The following is a 16,178-nucleotide window of genomic DNA, read 5'->3' as shown; positions in this document are numbered from 1 at the left end:
ATGAGAATGTGCTTTTGTACCTTCTCTCTGCCTTGACTAACACAAAGGGTTTCTACAATGAGCATCAGTCTCACTGGCTGAATTCAGGACGTTTCTGCAAGGCCCCATGCTGTACTCCGTTGGATTGTTTTTTTCCAGCCTTTTCACAAGGAAGTTCAATCGGTTGCCTTCATTTCTCTGCTGTGGGACTTCAAATGGGCCTGGAATTTGTGGCAGTTAGAAAAAAAATGTGGCAGGTTCATGATTCGGACATTTTGTTCCTCACTGACTTTCCTCTTACTTTAGATGATCCAGATACTGATGTTCTCTTTTGTATCCCAGAGCATGACTTGGCTTCCCAGATAAGTTTTTCAACATAATTTTGGAGTAATTATCTGAAATGATCCACCCCATGAACATAAAAAAAATCTAATTCTTATCAGAGATTTTTTCTTCACTTGTTTCTGCGTTGGCTTGAATTTGTCGTTGCAGGGAGGAAGGTACAAAACAAGGAGACCCTTAATTCATCCCAGGTCTATATTTTGGGGGAAAAAGAGCAGTATTTATTGGAGCCTTGAGCACTGTCTGGAACCCTGTGTCTGAAATTCAAATCTTCCCTGTAGGGTGGACATTACCTAAATCTCCCACTTAAGGTTCAGCCCTCCTTTGCAATCTGCCCTTTGGCTCTTCCTGTGAATCAACCCCTTTAATTCACATTATATTGCAGAGAATGAAGACACAAACTAATTTCACAACATTTGCATCCTTACAAGCCAGAGATAGCTTCTGCCATTTGAAGATTAGCATCTGGAGTCTTGTATGCTTGCATGTCCTCTTCCTGCTGTAGCCTGAGCTGGTGACTGAAATGAAGCCCGAGTCTTTGCTCCACCGTATTTATTTATCTACTTATTACCTCTCAAAAAGTTTGGTTTGAAAGTCATTCCAAAGCAATCAAAGCTTGTTTTGGGAGAGCCAGTTATTCAGGAAGATGCTGGAGTTGCTCAGCTGCACTGTGGCATTTCAGACTAAGGCAGTTTGGACCAAAACCAGAGTGCAAGAAATGTCTCTGAAAGCTCCAGAAATTTTAGAGAAGACTGGTCTGAAATAGATTGGGAGGAGTGAAAAAGTGATAAATTAAAATTCTTCTGCATTAAAAGAAATATAGGAAAAGTCAGAAGTAAAACTTTGTGCTGAAGGCAGCCCAGAGCTGAGATGGAGACATGCGGGAGGAGCAGGCAGTGAGATGCCAGCAGCGCTTTGCTTTCTTTTGAAGCTCCATGGGGCAGTGGCAGCTGTTGATACCACTTTTTTTCTAATAAAGGTGAAACTTGTGAGGAAGGGATGGGTAAAGTGATGGGTATCGATCAGCATCAGCTTCAGCGTGTGTAGGATCCTGCAGGGTTCTGAAGGTCCACACTAATTGTTTGCGACTTACGGGGGCTTTAGGGGCACCACAGCCAAGCAGTCTTTGACTGTGGTACTTCAGTGTCTTCTTCTTGTTGCATAATTCAATGGAACTATTGTCGGCCAAATAAATGCTATTTTGTCCAACTTTAAAAAAAAAAAAAAAAAAAAGTGACTTTTCAGCTCTGTCTGTGGTCTCAGATCTGTGTGAACAAATACAGGTGGACTGAAGGAAACAATATTTGTGGCACTCGTTTTGCAGAAGAGATGCAGAGGAAAGTATGCTTAGGGGACAGTAATCTGTTGAAGAGACCTTGGTGCCCAAAATGTGCCTTTTTCAGCTACCCCAAGATGTTGGTTTTCCCTCTGTGCTTCCTTTTAAGATATCTCTATCTCTTTAAAGTATGTTCTGTTACTGCTTCGATTTGTTTAGCAGTGTGGGTTTAGCTGCATAGGCTTCTCTTGTCTTCTGAAATAATGGGAAAATGTAAATTTCTTTCTTGAACAACTGAAGTTATATTTTTTGCTCAGAGAGAACTGAAAATACATTCTGTTCTGACATAAGGGGGGAACACGTTACTATTTCTGTTAGCACCGCATGCATTAATAATTTATATTTCCAGTGTTTGTATGATCAGTGCTTTTATTTAAGCATTTGGCCATCTGAAAGAGTAAAGAAAAGATGGTTGTACTTGTAAGTAGCTTTTTTACCTTTTGGTGCCTGAATTTAAACGTAAGGGGTGACGTTAGGGCTGATGATTTGTGGAAAGGTTTTCTGTTTGCTCCCTTTGATTTGATGTTCATTGTTTAATTGATCACAGACTGTTTTAGCATCAGGTAAACTAAGAGCAGCTGGGTTGGCAACTCCTTTAAGTAGGCAGAAACAGATGACAGAGCTCTGCTAAGTATTAGTATTAGGAGTGTGTGGATAAACCCCACAGACTGCTGCAGAAACACAGGATTTTGGATGACTCTGTTTTTACCAGTTTTGGACAGAAATGATAAATACTGGGTCTTTTACTGCTTGTGGCAGCAGAGCTGTCAGTTGGTAATCAAGAAGGTAACAGCTTTCTAAGGTGCTCTGAAATGTGGCTGTTTTGGTTGTAGCTGTTGTTGGCTTTGACAATTCCACCGAGCTCTGCAAAAGTAACGGGTCAGGGGCCAAACAGTTTCCTCCTGTTGTAGTTCAGCAGGTAGAACCCATCTGAAACTTTGGAGCAGCTGTGTTACCATCCTTAACAGCTCCTCCCAGTTCTCCAAGAGCTGCTGAGTTGTTCACCTTCTAAACATCAATGTGAATTAACACAGATACATTTTCAGATGGTTTAATGAATTTCTGTGAATTGAATATTAGCTTGCCATTGTTTCTGATAGTTTTCCAATGTGTGTGACCCCTATTAGAACAGGTTGAATAGAAACGTTAGCTGAAAAGAATTGCCCACCAGCCCTGCCACCACACTAATGCCTTGAGAAAATACAGAGTTCTTTCCTTTTAGCTATTATTGTGTGTGTGTGTAAAAGATTTCCCAGCCCTTCTTTTAGGACATTGTCCATTTGCTTTCTAAAGTCTGATTTCATTTTCAACATGATGAGTAGAAGCATCATTAATGCTAAAGCAATTTTGTAACACTTTGCAAAGTGGGTACAAATGCAATTTCTGACCATTCTAAGCCTTGCTTACACTGGCAAAGATGATACTGTCTTTAATGTAGGAGATAAATTCCTTGCTATGTAATTCTTGATAGCCTTTTATTTTGAGGTGCAGTGAATCTGATTTGTCCCTATTGGAGAAGTTCTGCAAAGCCTGCCAAGGAGAATTACATCCTACCAGCTACATCGCCTTCGACAAGCAAATGTCCTCATTTTGATGGGCTGCAAGCCAATCTGAAGGACAAATCGGACTGCACTGAGTGCAACTGCTTATCAAGAAAAGTTAAATATCCTGGTGAATATATGGAGGTCCTGAAATGAAGATTGTTGCTTTAGGAGAGGGGTAATAGATGGCGGAAGGGGACAAATGGGAACCCCCTTTAGGTCTGGTGCTTACAATTGAGTTGGATGTTTTTTTTATTGATAAAAAGTGTTACATTTTCATTGAACTTCATGCAGATACAGAATGAATAACCTTAAAGTTGATGATTTCTTGGCAGTGAGTTTAAAACAAGCCATTCTCCTCCTCTCCCTTGAAATACCTTATATTTTTTAACGATTCCTTGAAGCGAAGCTTGAAATGAGCTGCTTGGTTTTATATCAAATGAGTAAAAATGTGATTTCAGATCAACCAAAATGATTTCTTTCCTTTTCTTCTTAAAATTTTCAGTATTAAATTCATTTACCTGCAAATGAATTAAAAATAACTTGGGACTGCCAGAAAACTAAACAACAGAACGTTGACCTGGCTCTAATCCCTCCAAAGCCCGTAGATATTAATGCTAAATTTAACTTGAAAAGCAGTGTTTGAGCCCTGCTCACGCATGCCAGAGTGCTGTCTTCTGCTTCCCTTCCTGCTGGAGCTCAGCTCGGGGAGCAGGAGAGCAGTGAGCCCTGGTCGAACCCTGGAGCTGGTGGGAAACATCAGCAGGACAACTGACTGTGGTTTCTTTTCACTTTCCTGTTTTGCAGTGGTGTTATTCCAGCTTGTACCTCTTGATTTGCCCTCTCCCCATGCATACGTTCATGTTCTTTCCTTCCTTGCTTTTTCTATTCCTCCCTTCCTTCCCCACACCTGCCTCCATTCTGAACACATCTTCCAGGGAAGGGCTGCATTTAAAAGTCTCTCTTCTCAGCTGTTGTCTGTGGGTCCCATGTCACACCCACACACTGCAATAGGAAGAGGCAGTGCTTAGCAATTTGCCTTTGGTAGGACCTGACAGATCCAGAGCTCTCTGTACAAATGACAAAAGAAGCCTTTGCCCCTCATTTCGAAATGCCTTGGGAATGAAGCTCTTGTGCTTTCACTAGAACAGAGACCGATTCTGTCTCAGGGCTTTTTTTTAATGTCATTTTTAAGCTTAAGAAATTCCTGCTTCCTCCAAGAAAGTTTTGTCTTCCTTACAGTCTTTAATCAATTGCAGCTGGTTTTGTTACTACGGAAAGCCCTGGCAGATTTAGCAAGAAGAGTATTTTCAAAACCTACGTAAAATTATAACTCCTCCTCACTCTGATTCAAGTCCTGCCAGTGTCAGTGGCCAAGGCACCATACATCCCAGAGCCATTGCTCAAACTGCCCCAGTGATGTTTTCTTCTCATTAAATCAGTTTTTCTTTCCTAACTGGCTCATGGTTCCTGATAAATATTCTCAGAAACAGAAGAAGCTGGTAGAACTTAGAGGCACTTCAAATTGCTCGTGTTTCTTCACCCTTGAATTTGGAAGACTTTGTTCTTTTGCTTTTCTCCACAAGGTGAACACAGCAGAACGTTTGCTTTGTCTAATTAAAAGATCGTTATGATTATGTAGAAGAACAGGGGCCTGTTTGCATTGTCGTTTGTGTGATTCATTATTTGCACTGATGAGATTTGTGCTGTGTTTGTGATACTTGACATTGAAAACATTTAGTTGGATCATGTACAACTTTGTGAGGCTTCATGCCTCGCTCAAGAGCTCCCTTTTGAAAGGATGGTAGAGTTCTACTTGGAGACGTTACCAAAAGGCAAAGTTTGTTCGTCAGTGTTTAAGGCCAAAAGTGCTGGAAAGATATATATTGGCTTCAGTTGTTATGTATCAACTATCTCCAATAGTGTTTATTATATGTATTTCTTCACTCTTTACCCCTCCTCTCACCCCTCATCACCACCCATCCTGGTTAGGAATTTGACTTTTAACCTGTATTTTTTAGTGTTTGTTCATTGAGCTGTAATTAAAACTTAATTTCCCCTTCTTGCAAAACAGTTGGCTTCTGGGAAGACAGCTGCCATCTCCTGCAACCTGTTGTTATTCAAGGCCTTCACTGTGCTTTGGCATTTCTTTCTGTTAAAAATGCAAGTGGGATTGTTAGATGTGTCACCTGCAAAGCCAGAGGTCAGCAAGGCAGCTCATTTAATGTGCTAATTTGCTGTAATTTAGTCATGCTCGGAATAAGGATCATAAATCGAGTATCTGGGTGGCAGGCTGGACTCCAGTAGCCCATAAATGCTGCATTGGAGGATGTAAGGAGCCCTCAGCAGTGCAGCTTGTACAGTGGAAACCTTTCTCATCTATCTGAATTTTGTGTTCTGGCTAATTTGCATTAGCTGCAAATGAGATTGAGAGTATACAGAGCTGTGTAACTCAGTGGGGTTTGTTTAGAGCAAAGCCCACTTTGCATGTCTGCATGCACTGGGATGCTCTGGAGGGATGGGGCTGTGCTCCTGCTGTGGGTCTGGGCTGTGCAAACCTGTGCGATGTTGGAAGTCAATTTAACCACTTGCTCTGCAAGTCACAAGCTCTGCAGTGCTGGCCAGTTTGCAATGACTTGCCAAAATTCCTACAAGATAAGCATTTTCCAGGTGCAGTCAAGTCAGTGAAACTTAGAGGTTGGCCCATCAATTAATTTTCTACAGAGTAGCTTTTTTTGCCCTTTCTGAGCTTAATTTTAAGCACCAAGTTATAAACATTTTGCTTATTCATTGCTCGGTGCTGCATTGTGCAACCTGTATTTGCTGTAGTTGGGCTGACAGCTGAAAATGTTCTGAAGGATGAGTTTTACTGCTGGAAAAACTTTCTGTTCAGTTCTCCAAATGCTCTCAACAAGGTCACGCTGTTTTGTTTGCCTGGTAGGTTTGCAGTTCTTTTCATTTCACCTTCTTGACTATTATGTTGTAATATGAAAGTTGAAATTTTAACATAAGATATTGCACCATTTTGCAATATATATATATATATTAGGCCACGGTATTCCATTACCCTGCTTTCACTTAATCTTTTAGCAGAGCAATTATCTCTCCTCTTTGTGTTATTCATTGTGTGACTGTGGCCCTGATGAGATCAATTTATTTCCAACGTTTCTTTTTAGCATTGTAATACCTTTTCTCTTTGTTGTGACATGCCAAAAAAGTCTCCCTGGCAACAACTGGCTGTGGTTATTCTTAGTGTCTCTCTCCTGGCCGTTTGCCACCATGTCCACCTGGCCATTGTCACTGCGCTAATTGGTTTATCCTTTGCAAAAGACTTTTTCTTTCCCAATTTTAAAAGTTCTCCTACATTTCACCACTTTGGTAGGTTTCAACTTCGTTATTCTTTGTAACTCCGACTCAGGCAGACTCTTGAGCGTGTCCCAGATTTAAGTTCCTGTGCTGTTGTGTAGGCGACCAGGAGGAAAGAGAATGGTGAGCATTTGCAGCCCACCATTGTGTGATGTGCAGTACAACACTGCTAATGTGCTTTTGTTGTGCAAATATGAGCTGGTTGTCCTAACCCAGGAGATATAAGCAGTATTAAGTGAAGGTCCACATATGCCGTATTTCAGATACTTTGAACTTGGACCAATTTCTCATGCTGGGAGCAGGTTACTGTAAGCAGCCTTTGGCTGCTGTCCCCACTGTGCCCCTTGCAGCTGGGACCTGCTTTGAGCCCAGCGGGGAAGTTCCCACTGATGGATGGAGGGTGGAGCAAACTCTGTGCCAAAATGTGGTTCAACCAGAAATGGCATCCCTGTAAATGAAGAGGCAAGGAGCTCCTAATGAGATCATATGGTTAGCAGGGCATGCAGCCTAACACTTTCCATCTGAATTACCTTTCTTTCTGGATAAAGGCAGTACTGGGACTCGTAACCTCTGTGAGGGTGCCTGGTCTTCATACTACTTGTGTGGTCTTGCTTTACGTTTATGTAAAAAAAAAAAAAAAAGAAAGAAAAAGAAAAAAGTGGAAGAGAAGGAATCTGAACGTGCACCCACAGAGTTCAGCTGTGATAATTGCTCCTGGGTGAGGATGTGCCAGGTTACAGCCACGGTGTTGGTCTGTGGTTCAAGGAATACCACAAATCCTCTGAAAACTGAGTTCCAAACTGAAGTTGTGTTGAGGCAATGTTCTCTTGGGACTTCTCTTCTAAGCAGGACCAGCTTTGTGCCTTGTGCCCAGCATGCTGTGCTTGATTTGCTTCTTGTTTAGACCGCTTTCAATTTGCTTTCACCTCACAGGAGCTCTCATCCATTTTAATTCACCTTGTTGGGTTTACCCTGGGTTTGTATGAATGACATATGGCAGAAAGGTCCAAATGCAGACAGTGGTATGAAAAAGGGACTTATAAATTATGGAAGGCAAATGTAGCTGAGCAGGATGGCAACGGAGAGGAGAAAGACAAATGGAGGACGTTTGGAAAATAAAGCAAAAGAGAAGATGAGCAGAGTTGTATAAATAGAGGAAATAAAAAAACAGAGAAACTATTGATTAACAGATGAACAAAACACATCACAAATGCATACAGTGGCAAGGAATAGCAAAAAAGTACATGCTGAGAAACTTAAAAATGGGAGAAAAAATGCAAGGAATAAAAAGTAAGATTTGTTGGCTGTTCTTTGTTGCCTCTGACCTTCGTGGTTCAGGTCTCAATTTAACATGGAAGACAGATGAGGATTTTGGTGGAGTACTTGAAGGGGGTTTAACTGGGGAGTGAGCTGATCGCGGGGGACAGGCACAGCAGAAGCCTGCAGCATGCGGGTGGCAGGGAGCATTGCAGGGAGATGACTTGTGATTTAATGTGCTATTCCCCAAAGAGCAGTTCTTTGGTGAGCTGTCAGGGGGTTTGGTACTTTTCCAGAGGTGCAGATGTATTTGAGCAGTAGGAAGCTGAGAGCCAGAGCAAGCCCATCCTGCCTGCTTGTGATTCTATGCTTTGCTTGCACTCACAGTACTAAGTGATGATGCACTGGCACAGGCTGCCCAGGGAGGTGGTGGTGTTGCTGTCGTTGGAGGTTTTCAAGAAGTGTGGAGATGTGGCACCAAGGGACGTGGTCAGTGGGCAGTATTGGTGGTCGCTGGATAGTTGGATGAGATGATCCTAGAGGTCTTTTCATGCCTCTGTGATTCTGTGATTGCAGATGGATGGCCTCCTGCCCACAGGGATAGAGCAAGTCCCAGGCTTGGCGTTGTGTTGTCATCGGCTGTGAGTGGTGTGAAGCCCAGGGTGGCCCTTGTGGCTCTGTCTACCCCACAGCAGAGTGGACTCCAGCTGGGCTTCAAGCTGAGTCGTTGTGGTTAAAGAGAAAGGAAGGAAAAAAAAGAGATGATTTGCAGCAACACGCATGGAGGAATGGGAAGCTGGGAGTCCATTCACTAGTGTATCTAGGGAATGGAGCTCAGCAGCATATCAGCATGTCAACATCAAGCAGAGGATGTGGTGCTCAGCATTCGGTTCAGGTGTTTGCCTGCTCTGCAGTAACAGATGAAGTGTCCTCAGAGCAAACAACCTGCATCAAATACAGTGGCTGGCCTGGCTGCACGCTGTACATTCTTATTTAAAGAGGAATTCCAGTGGGCTGCTCTGCTGACAAACCACAGATGATGGCTGTGAACAAGTCATGCAGTTCAGTCACCTGGCTGCCTGCCCTGGTCCCTGTACTGGACTTTCCAGAAAGTCCCCTTCCCCAGCCAGAAAGAGAAGGTAAAAAATGAGAAAGTCCTTTATTAGGGACTTATATATTGCTGCTGTGAAACTGGGGAGCCCTAAAGCTGATACTATTTTTAAAGTGCAACAGTTTTGTAAGCGACTCATAAGTACTGTAGGTACATCTGTATTTCTATGAGCCTTTTTGAAAGTCATCATGAAAAAACAAAGCAAAGATTGCAAGCCAGCAACTGTACTTTTGGTAAACGTCCTAAAGGGAGTGACAGAAACACAGGGAGAGGCAGTTTCATGGCAGCAGCATGTTCATGCTTCAGTAACTCACAGCATCTGTTGGAGTTTGACTGCTGCGATGGGTAAGGCCTGAAGATGTCATCTAATTAGGTTTCTGTAAAGCACACAATATCAAAGATTAATGAGCGAGGCAAATGTTTCCACAAAATAAGTTTTTTGGAAATTCTGAATGATCACCAATGGAAAATTCTTGTATGGAACAAATGTGGTAACTCAGGCTTCCAGCGTTAAGGCTGTGCTGCTGTGGCTGGTGGAGGTGGTGGTCCTGCAAGGGTCAAAGTGATGTTGGTGTCAGTGGGGATTTTGCCTGTCTCAGAACATGAAGCTGCACACAGCTGGGTGCTCAGACACAGCAAGCCCAGTCAGAGCCCAGATATCAAGGAATAAATACTAGATTGAAAACTGGAACAGATTAGAGAAAAGCCTGGGGTACTGCACGTGCTTGGGAAAAGGGAACACTGTAAAAGGATCTTGTATGCTTTGTAATGCTGCGAGCAGTTAGTACAAACACAGTATAAAGACTTTTCCCCTTCAGGTTTTGATGTGCTCTCCATATATCAGAGAACTGGCATAGTTCTTGATTCAGCAAACAGGGCTTTGCTGCCTGGGATAAGCTGGGATTGCTTGCCTGCATTAACCACAAGCAACAAAACAACCATGCGCAGAACCACATTGGGCTGTCTCCTGCCCCTTGCAGCACCGCAGGGAAGGCTCTGTCACAGGCAGGAGCATGGCTGCAGGGCTTCCTTTCTGTGCTTAGTCCAGAAGCAGAGTTTTCCTTCTATCAACAGCTTTTATACTGAACTGGAAAGAAGGTCTGCAGTATTAGGAGAAAAAAATCACTGAATGATCAATGAATGTTTTGTTGGCTTAAAAAAGAGAAGACTTTTTTTAAAGGGATTTGTGGGTGAACTGTTAGAGTGGTGCTTAGTCTGGATGATTAGCACAGGGGAAAAATACAACCCTGTCTCTCAGCGTTTAATTTTGAGAAATGTGAGTTTTTCCTGGTGGGAACACAGAAGGTTTCAACAGAGGCTATTGTTAGCCCTGCAAATGCCAAGCGTCTGCTCTTGGGAGATGGAGAACAAAGTTGGCACCAATAATTAGCTGCTGAAGCACTGATTTGGCCAAAGTTGCTGAAAATGAACGAACGATGGAGAAGTCTTGGGATGACTTAGTAAAATACAGTGCAGTTGAGATGACTCTCAGAGCGTTACTGCGCAAAGCATGGAGGGGGGCGAAGGTAATGTGGAAAACACGATCAGTCTTCTGATGAGCCAGAAGGACGGCCAGGGCTGCAGCGGGACGGCAATGAGATGAGGGGCAGAGAGGGAGCAGGCAGCCTGCCCTGCAGGATGGTAAGTGCAGGATGCCAGGATCACGCTGTGCCTCTGGCACAGTGCAGATGAAGGCACTGCACTGCTGGTTTGCAGTATCACCTCTGATAGCTCTAGCCTTGTTGCTTACTGCTGTGCTTTTTTTCCATGAGCAATGGAGAGAGGACACGACCAGCAGCCCCTGCCAACTAGTCTTACTTTTCTAGAAAGCTTGTAACAGTTACTGTCAAAGTGTACGTTAACTCTGATTTGCCTTACAGATTATGAATATGTGATTGCCCCATGATCCTATAGAGAATCTCCTGAGCCTGCTGTAATAGCTCAGTAATTACTTCTGAGCACCAGTGAGGATTAACACTGAGGCTGTCCCAGTGGAGCAAAACACAAGATAGGGCTGGTGCTGGATGCTGGTGGGTTTTGAGCCCTGACTGAGCCTAGGAGGAGATCACAGCTCCGTGGGGATGGAGGAGCCAGCGCCGCATGGGGCCTTCTCTGTTTATCTGAGGCTGTGGCTTCATGTCCTCAAAGTTCCATGGAGAAATGGTAGAAGGCCATCCAGATATTCCTGTAATGAGCCCAGAGCCTGGTAATCCACTCATCTCATCCCAAGCAGCCAATTTTGATGTAAAAATTTCAGTATATGAAGATGGAGAATCCACATTCTTTAGTAACATTTCCAAGAGTTGTTTTGTATTTCATCTTTGAAGGTGATGACTTTAGCCTCCTCACTCTGCTTCCTTTTATGCTGCTCTGAACTGAGCACTGGTAGCCTTTAATCAACCCTTAGTGCTCCCTCTGCCTGTCCGTGTAAGTCTTTTTTCTTTTATTTTCTGAAATCAAGAGATACTTAGGGCTCTTGAAATACAAGTGATAATAAAGATATTAACACTAATCATTGTTATTCTTTCGGTTGAAATGTCAGTATTCCCTACTTTCATGTTTATTTTGAGGGCATTTATGTCACATAAAGTGTATCCCATCCTGCCAAAATAGAAGCTTTTCCTATTAGAGGCACTGTAATGGCTCATAGTAATGCTGACTGCTGTTGTGCCTGATGGAGTGGTCTTTGACATGCAATAATGCAAAGTGACATGACAAATTAGGAACAAAAAATGAAAAGCTGTTAAATAATCTTGAATGTGGCTAAAAATGAATCTCATATCTGAAGTGCATTCCTGATTTGTAGTGATAAAGAGTATCCGTGCCACTGCTGCTAAATGATATGAGTGTATTGAGGAAAGGAGCTGGTGTATTGTGGGGGATGTTGGGTTGTTACTACTTGCTCAATAGGAACAGGTTTTGTTGGTTACAGTATCTGCCTGGAAATACAACTGTGGGGCAGTAAGATCAGGTTCAAAGTGTGGGGTTGGCGTTTGCCTGTGGTTCTGAAATCAAGGATGCCCTTGGTATCACAAGGTCCCAGAACGGTGCATTTCTTACATGTGGCACTGAGCAACACACAGAGCACTGTAGGGATGGGTTGGACTGCATGATCTTACTGGTCTTCACTAACCTTAATTATGCCATGAATCTAAGTACTCTTAAGCAACAATTATTTTACTGCAAACATCTCCATTCTTCTTGTCAAGGCCTTGTCAAGGCATCTATCCCTTTGGCCTTGTAGTTATAACGCAGTATTGCTTTATAGAAAGTATTGTTTTCATGCTGCAAAGCAATCTTTCAGGTCAGATTTTGCTCTCAGTGAGGTCATCTTTAACTGACATTGAGGGAAAATTACACTGTTACATAACATACAGAACATAACAAAAGCTGCTGCTTCAAGTTTATCTCAGCTTAGCTGAGACCTGAGCCTTAACCACTGTTGGTTGCTAACTTGTTTGTTTGTCTGGTTGCAGCACCTAACCTGACTAATTGGGATGGCCTCGACGGTGCACTGAGCCTTATTGAAGATCAGGCACACAGGGTGAGGCAGCGCCACCGGAGGCACGCGACGGATGATGATTACAACATCGAAGTCCTTCTGGGGGTCGATGACTCAGTTGTTCAGTTCCATGGGAAGGAACACGTTCAGAAGTACCTGCTGACCCTGATGAACATTGTGAGTACAGCCCTGCTCGCTGCACGGTGAGATGGCAGTGAGGGGAGGGTGGATGGATGTTGGTTTTGCTGTTTAATACATCGTAGGTTTTTTTCTCATAGCAGGAGGTGAAATAGTTCTAGGAGCAAAATCCAGGCCACTTGTAGAAAAGGCAGAAGGGGAGAAGGAACAAAAGAAAAAGGGGCCAAGGAAGAAGCTGACAGTGGGACCATTAAAACTCAAAGTCCCACTTATGTTCTTTGATAGGTGGGGGCATAGGGTCAGGGCCTCAGGTCCTTGGAAGTCATTACATTTTAGGTCCATGTTCTCTTAACCTAAGCTCCCTGCTGAATAACATGGTTTGGAGAACTGTCTTCAAATAGGGCTGTATTAGAAACTTCGATTGGCTTCTACATTTTTAAAACTGTTCAGTTAAACTCTTTGATTCCTCAAGAATCACATACAGACCCAGGCCACCTGCCTACTCCTTGTTCACACTGCAGTAAAATGCTATGCAGTCAGTCACTGGACTGTCTTACATTGATTTAATATGTAGTCCATAGCTGACACCTTTAGGTTTCTTTCCTTAAATATTTCATCTTTCCAAACATTGTGCAGCAGACTATATAATGTGGTTGTGAGGAACACAAAAGCTAGAATGGTTGAAGGAACTGTCTTTTCTTTCTAAATATCAGAGCAGTAGGCACTTCCACAAGCACCTTTGGTACCCTGACCAATAAGCAAGGCCTCTGTCTTGTGGGGTAGGGACAAAACAGACTCCATTATAGTCATGATAACTGTGATTCCTTTGGCACAAAATTGGCATTGAGGTCTCCTTCATAGGCCACTCATTCTGGGAAGAGTTCCTTCTCGTGCTCACCTGGAACAGGAGTTTATTTTCAGTAGAAACTTCAGGTTCAGCAAGTATGTGTTCTTTGTGAAATGTTGTTGCATAAAAATTGTAGGTCTGCTCTGGTTTTGACAGATAGGCTATGATTGCTGAAGCTCACAGTAGCAGAGAGAGGATGGAGTGTCTGTGGGTGACTATTGGTCATCCCAGACACCAGCAGGTACATGGGCACAGTCTGCCCTGTTAGGTACTTTTGTCTGCAGTGCTTTTATCCTAAGATATATTTTTTAATTATGAAGCTTGTTTTCTCATTACTTTATTGCATTCTTTTAACAGTGTGTGGAACGTCAGCATTTTTCATTTTAAGAGAGAGGTAGAATACAATTTAAGAAAAACCCCTTGTGAGATGTAAATTCAATTGCACTGCTTTTATATGGCGGTAGTGCAAATAGTTAAAAACCTGCACTGACAGTAGACCTATTGCTCTGATGTCTGTGAATGCGTGCATTTTAACAGAAATGACATAGTGAATTTCATCTGTTTGTGTGGTTTGTTTCCTCTGAGGCTTAAAACAAAGTCCACAATGAAACAGATGGTTTTATGTATCTCTAAATTAACAAGCCAAAGAGGCCAAACCAAAGAGGAATGTGGCAAACGGGCTGAAATAGATTAAGCAGGACTCTACTTATCGTGTCACTTAAAACTATTTTTAAGAATTAAAATATACAGTTATGGTAAAGGAGCCATAAATGTTCCAGCTCTGGAATACACTTGTTCCTAATTTTAGCAAACCATCCAACACACAAATTGTAAGAAATAACAACTCTTAAACATGCTGTCTCTGCAAGTGGTTTGGAAAGTGCAGCCTGTATAACCAAATCCTGGGGCTGTAACAGCTCCTGGCATGGGCAGTATCTGTTCTTTTGGGAGGTCTGAGGCAGAAACGTGCCCTCTGGGCACAGAGGATGTGTCCCTTCCCTTTGGGTCTGGGCTGCAAGGAGCCGCTCAAGGAGGTGCTGGGAAGTCTTTGGCAGCCACAGTGTTGTCCTGGTCTTTCCTTCACCTTCATCTAAACTCAGCCAGTTTCTGCAGTCTGTGTTGTAGATGAGGGATGGAGTAATGGTGACCAGTCCTCTGTTTCTTACTGTCCAAGACTTGCTCTGCTACGGAGAGGCAGATAGCAGCTGGTAGGGAATGCATATTTACAGTCTGGGCCTGGTAAGATACTGCTGGAAGATCCCACTGGAACCATTGCATTATGTGTACCCTGCTGGTTTTATGGGCGCAATCAATTAGCTTTGTACTTTAACAAGGCATTAAGCATAAAATCAATTAGCTTCGTACAGTAAGAAGGCATTAAGGATAGAATCAAAGTGTGCTTAGAAAGTAAATAAAATAATAAATATCAAAATAATAAAATGGAAAAATAATAAAATAAGAATGGAAGCCTTTACTGGAGATAGAAGGGTGGTTGAGAGGGTTGAGTTTCTCTGGTTCCAGGAATAAAATAAATTCCAGGTGAGGTGTCCTTCATGCCCAGACTCCCAGAGGCGTAATCGCTTTCCCAGCAGCAGCGCCCAGCTCGCAGCATGGCTGCTCTCCCTGCTTTGCCTGCTTTTGCAGTGAGGGATGGTGTGAGCAGTTGTCCTTAATTAACTTTTCCCAGGGATCTTGGGTGGAACCCTACCACCAACCCAATCAAAACAATATATTTTTTTCAAGCCCAGTGCGATGACTTATTCAATCTGTTTTGTGCTGCTTAAGTGATGTGTTACAGTCCACACCTAAAAGCTATAAAGTGAGAAAAAACAGAGACCGCGTGTCCTGGCTATCTTGAATAGCAGTGCTAATATTTATCCCAGCGTTTGGAAATGTAGTCACAGCCCTGAACGAATGGTGAGAGACGCACCAGAGGGTTTTTAACGCTTTGGGCTGCAGCCACGCATCCCTGTCTGTCTGCCAGCAGTGTCACTGTGTGAGCCAGGCCTCCTGTCACCCGTCTTTACCCTCCCACCATTCCTCATGCAGAAACCGGGGTTTCTCTTGACATCCTTTCCTCCCTGCTCTGCACCGTGGAGACATTCATTCCATCTTCATAAAGAAATGCCATTGTTTTCACTTTAGAGACCCTCAGCTGCCTCTCACTTGCACCATTTTCCTTTGTGCATCATGGTGTGTTTCTTCCTGGGAAGGATAGCAGCTTGCACAGTCCTCTATATTTCTAAGTGTAAGCCCACCCATTGCACAAAGTTATCTTTGTATCTTTAGCAAGCAGGACCATTGCAAGAGGGAAGAGAAATTTGGGGGCTATCTTGCAGCCCTGTCATTTACTCAAGAACATGGAAGGTAATTTAATTTCTGCAAGAAAGCAGCAAAGGAATCAGAGATTTTATCTGCTCCTACAAGTGTATGGGAAATATTAAAAAACACTTGGCCAGAAGTGGCATTGGAGAACTATCTTGTTCATCAGGAAACAAAAGGATTTCACTGCAGGATGCTGTGGGAGGAGGAGCAGGGCGCTGAGCTGCAGTGGGTATTGGTGCTAGCCAGCCCGGGGCTAAAATTCTCAGATTGTTTCATAACCCTCTTAAAATAGTTCTCAGTATTAAGCAGGCCTCCTGCTGCGGAGAAGGAGCAGAGCCAGAGCTGGTCATTCACATGGCTGGGCTGGGCTAGTGGTCAGCCCACCAGAACCCTGTGTTAAGTGTCGCATCCAGGATGAGAATATGGGTAACAAG

At 43.2% G+C, this 16,178-nt stretch overlaps 1 protein-coding gene across 2 annotated transcripts in view; it reads left to right on the top strand.

The window, feature by feature from the left end:
* The window catches only part of ADAMTS2 (ADAM metallopeptidase with thrombospondin type 1 motif 2), a 165,211-nt gene that overhangs the window by 99,643 nt on the left and 49,390 nt on the right, over window positions 1–16,178 (top strand). For both annotated transcript variants that reach the window (XM_015875604.2, XM_032447505.1), the window contains one exon: window positions 12,409–12,611. In XM_015875604.2, the coding sequence (XP_015731090.2) occupies window positions 12,409–12,611 (203 nt within the window). The remainder of the gene's footprint in view (window positions 1–12,408; window positions 12,612–16,178) is intronic.

The sequence above is a fragment of the Coturnix japonica genome, chromosome 13, assembly GCF_001577835.2.
Source record: "Coturnix japonica isolate 7356 chromosome 13, Coturnix japonica 2.1, whole genome shotgun sequence".
Lineage (NCBI taxonomy): Eukaryota > Metazoa > Chordata > Aves > Galliformes > Phasianidae > Coturnix > Coturnix japonica.
The sequence above is the reverse complement of the archived record's forward strand: the minus strand, read 5'-3'. Positions and strand labels throughout refer to the sequence as shown.